This window comes from Cyclopterus lumpus, chromosome 11 (assembly GCF_009769545.1).
Source record: "Cyclopterus lumpus isolate fCycLum1 chromosome 11, fCycLum1.pri, whole genome shotgun sequence".
Classification (NCBI taxonomy): domain Eukaryota; kingdom Metazoa; phylum Chordata; class Actinopteri; order Perciformes; family Cyclopteridae; genus Cyclopterus; species Cyclopterus lumpus.
The window spans coordinates 13330318-13334520 of NC_046976.1; the positions used below are offsets into that span (position 1 = coordinate 13330318).

Sequence of the window (4203 nt, forward strand, 5' to 3'; positions counted from 1 at the left end):
GATTAAACTAAATTCCTGCTCCTGAAAACATGATGGTCAGTGGAAGACATCCTAAACGGACATGCGGCATCTTGGGTTACTTGACTAACTCAACCACCACGTGGGGGCGCTACTGTCAATGTTAACCCTTTTTCATTATGTATTTTTTTATTCTGTATTTCAAATCAGTTACAAATATAATACTCCCTAATATATTACAAAATATATAATAATCAGTAACATATTTAAAAAAAAAAGAATCATCAGATATATGGATGCATATTATTTTGAATATACACAAAAAGCAAATGAAAAAAATACAATCCGTATGTTTTCGCCTCTTGGCCGGATGTGCAAGATCGTGACCGTTTACGTAAATCTCCTGCGACACCGAGCTTGTGCGTTGTTGCGAGCCGCGTCGCACGAAAACATTGGAGGCAGAAAACAACTGCGTTTGACGAGACCAGCCCGCTGTGGAAATGCCCGTGTGCAATTTCTTTCTTCAGGGCCGCTGCCGTTACGGCGACAAATGTTGGAATGAGCATCCGGCGGGGGGAGGCGGAGGTGGAGGAGGTGGAGGAGGATACAATAGCAACAACAGCTACAACTCTCCTGCTCAGCAGCAGCCCAGAGGAGGAGGTGGAGGTAACGTGAAGAAGTAATATGTTAAAGCTGAACGTAAACTGGTCTCCTTTTATGTAAGTTAGCTAATATCCGGCTGCGTTGGCTAGCTAGCTTAACCGTTTACGAAACGTGCAGAATGCACTTCCGTTTCTCATTTGTTGATATTGCTACACGTGACCTCGAACTGTGGTAGTTACACTAAAGTTTGATCTCAACGACTTTACATCAATAAGATCAGACTAGAGATATCAATCAACATCTGTTTAAAAAAACGTGTTGAACCAAAAATGACAACGTTCACGAAGGAAAGGTTTATTCAGTGTGTCTCCTAAAGTGAAGGCTGAAATGAGCTATTAGCCCTGATGTCTAGTGTTGTGTTTCATGTTGTCTGCATTGACTTTGCACGTGTGTATAACAATTAGAACTTTCTGTAGTATTTATATGTGTATACATACTACACATTCAACGCTGTGCTGTTTCCAAATTCAAGCAATAAAAAGGGGGTACAGTGAAACATAGTGTAATTAGAAAATAGAAAAAAACTAATGTATTTTTATAAGCTAAAACATTTGTTAAAGGGCTTCAGTTCTGGAGGAAACACACCAGTTATTGAGCTGAAATAAGGGCAGAACAGTGGAGGGACGTGTCTCTTTCAGGACAGACAGCCATGCTATAGGCGTCATACAGAGGAGACAGAAGTGCCAGTAGTTATTATATACAAATATTACAATATTTCAATGGAATGGTTGTCATGGTTTAACATAATGTTGTGGTTTTTTTCCCTCATTATTGACTGGTTTTGGTGTGCATGTTGGTTTCAGGGTTTGGAAACAGAGTTTGGGTGAATCCTTCCCAGCAAAAAGGAAGCTATATCCAGCCATCATCTTTCTCCTCTCATGGAACTGAGGAATGGGGTCAAGGAGGAAGTGGAGGAGCTGACTGGGGTCGAGCTGGAGCTGGAGGAGGAGGGAATGACTGGAGCAGAGGAGGAGGAGGAGGAGGAGGAGGAGGTGGCGGCGGGAACGACTGGGGCAGAGGAGGAGGAGGAGGAGGAGGAGGAGGAGGTGGTGGTGGTGAGAATGACTGGGGCCGAGGAGGAGGTGGAGGGAGAAGAGATAATGTGAGCTTCTCGGCTCCAAACAGATTTTCAACACTTGGTACTCCCAGTACCTTTGAAAGGGGAGGAGGAGGACAGCAGGTGCCAGCCGGTGAGGAAGATGATGATAAAAAACTGTGAGTCTTTATTTTATTCATGATTTTATTTTGAGTTGTGCAGCATAAAACATGAATGTCGTCATAAGGAATTGATTCATGTGATGTCTGTCTCACGGTCACCCAGGGAGACCATCCAGATGGACATGGATATTTGGGAGAGTTCGGGGCAGTGGGGCTTTTCGTGTTATTCTAGCTTCAAGACACCTTTATCTGGTCTGTATCAAATACACATTTAATTCCATTATTTGTGTTGTTATAGGTAGACACTAGACATGATTATGTTTGATATTTCTTGGCTACAGGTTTCACTGATCTCTCACCAGAAGAGCTCAGGCTGGAGTATTTGTCCAGAAGTGCTTCAGGAGAGGTGCAGATCTATGTGAGTACATTAATCTCACTCCTAATATTGGTCTTCAGGCCAATTAGAAACTAAAGAGGAGACCGTCTCCTATGTATTTATGAAGAGGCTTGACTATACTATTCTATACAATACAATTATTTTTTCATTGGAGAGGATAGGTGACATCTTAATTTTCAATCTTGAATTAGTCTAGTGGGGTGCTTGTTTGTTATTGTGTAAAAGCTAAATGTGTGAGTCTAAGACACTGCTGTTTCATTTGTTCAGGTTAATGCTATCAAGGAGTTGATCAACCAGTGGAGAAGCAGAGTCCAGGAACTGAAGGTTATGAATCCAGCCACCCGCACAGCTTTGGTGAGACACAGACACACACACTGTAACAATACTCTCATCTATTAGTATGAAGGACAAATAGTCAGTAAACATGTGTTGGTACTTACTTTTCTTGCAGCTCGCAGAGATAAACAACCCAGCACCTCAGGCATCTTCGAGTGACTTTGGTTCAGCTACAGTATTTGGATCAGCTACAGACGGCATGGAAAGCAAAGGTGAAGATGCTTTATGTAACAGGAGAGCAAAGTATCAAAAGAGGCACCTGCTCCCTGACAATAAATAGTCGGTTACTTTATTCACACTTTGTTTTTTGTGTGGATTAAAGAAAACAAAAAAATTCCATCATCCAAACCGCTGGAGCGGATCACAGCTGAATGCAGGGTTCACCCTGGACTTACTGTAGGTCGCAGTAGTCATATTCAACGCACAGGAATGAGTTGCTTCATCTAACTTTATGCAAGAAAGAACGAATGCTTTAAAGTATCCCTCATCTCTCATGAATGCAGTCTTGAGCCTCACTACATGTCCCGTCTGAATATAATGATCAGTTAATCTAATTCTAAGTCTTTGTGAGCATCTAGGCTTTGGGGCTCCAGCACCGGCCGCGTCCAACACTTTCAGCTTTGCTGCTCCGAGCGGTGGGTTCGGTTCCCTGGCGGCACCAGGTTTTGGCAGTGCCTTGGCAGCTCCGACGCAACCTCCCTCCGGGTTTGGTTCCTCCATTGCAGCGGCTCCTAATGCCGCTTCCTTCTCCTTTGCTGCTCCGTCCACCAACAAGCCAGCAGCGACTTCAGGATTTGGCTCTGCCTCAGGGTTCAATTTCACCTCGACACAAAACGCCGGAGGAGGAGGATTCGGGAGCGGTTTTGGGAGGGTAGAGGGTTTGGGAAGTAGTGGGTTTGGGAAGACCGCTTCTCCACCTGCAGCAGGAGTGGGGTCTGCCGGTGGGGCATCGAACAGTCTGTTTTCACATGAGAGCAATACGACTCCAGAGGAACTGAATCAGTTCAAGGCTAAGAGGTTCACTCTGGGCCAGATTCCTTTAAAGCCTCCCCCAGTTGACTTGCTGGTGGTATGATGCAGGTATGAAATGTAGAGATGATTTATACAAAGTAAAACATTTCTTTTACTTAGTGCTTCTGTTTAAACCTAAGTCACTATTACATTTTTAAAGATCTGGCTAATGTTTATTATACTAATACTTCAGATAAATTCTAGCAGGGAAAACGTGCTCCATTTAGGATGTTTGTGTTTATGCAACGCGTGCTTCAGGTACAATACATAGTCAATTTTTTTAGATGTTGTTTGTCACATATACATAGGTCTATTTTCGAATGATTGTCTTTCGGGATTGTTCTGAATCTGAATTTTCCTTATTTGTTAAGAGGCTGGTAGTAAACAGATCAGGTGATGAGCACGGTTCCTGACGATTTATTTGCATGAAAATGTGATCTAACAACTATAATACAATAAAAACATGCCTTGAATTTGGTTGGTAACATTTATCTGCACACAACTCCTGTCACAATAAAGGTCCATAATGTCCTCTAAACTATAAATGAATTTCACTGAACACTGGTAGATTAATAGAATATCCTCCAATAGACTTACAGTGTTCATAAAAGTTGTCATTGCACAATTAAACCAGGAGAGGGTGTCAGAACACAAGTGTAAAAAAACAAGAGCTTTTGAAC

At 42.6% G+C, this 4203-nt stretch overlaps 1 protein-coding gene across 1 annotated transcript; it reads left to right on the plus strand.

Annotated features, from left to right (window-relative positions):
- Positions 1-274: 274 nt before the first annotated feature.
- nup42 (nucleoporin 42) lies at positions 275-3996 on the plus strand. Its single transcript, XM_034546052.1, has 7 exons — positions 275-624; positions 1425-1836; positions 1943-2031; positions 2121-2197; positions 2444-2530; positions 2628-2724; positions 3091-3996. Exons 1-7 carry the CDS (start codon positions 459-461, stop codon positions 3585-3587), a joined length of 1425 nt encoding a protein of 474 aa, XP_034401943.1. The 5' UTR covers positions 275-458; the 3' UTR covers positions 3588-3996.
- The last annotated feature ends 207 nt before the right edge of the window (positions 3997-4203 follow it).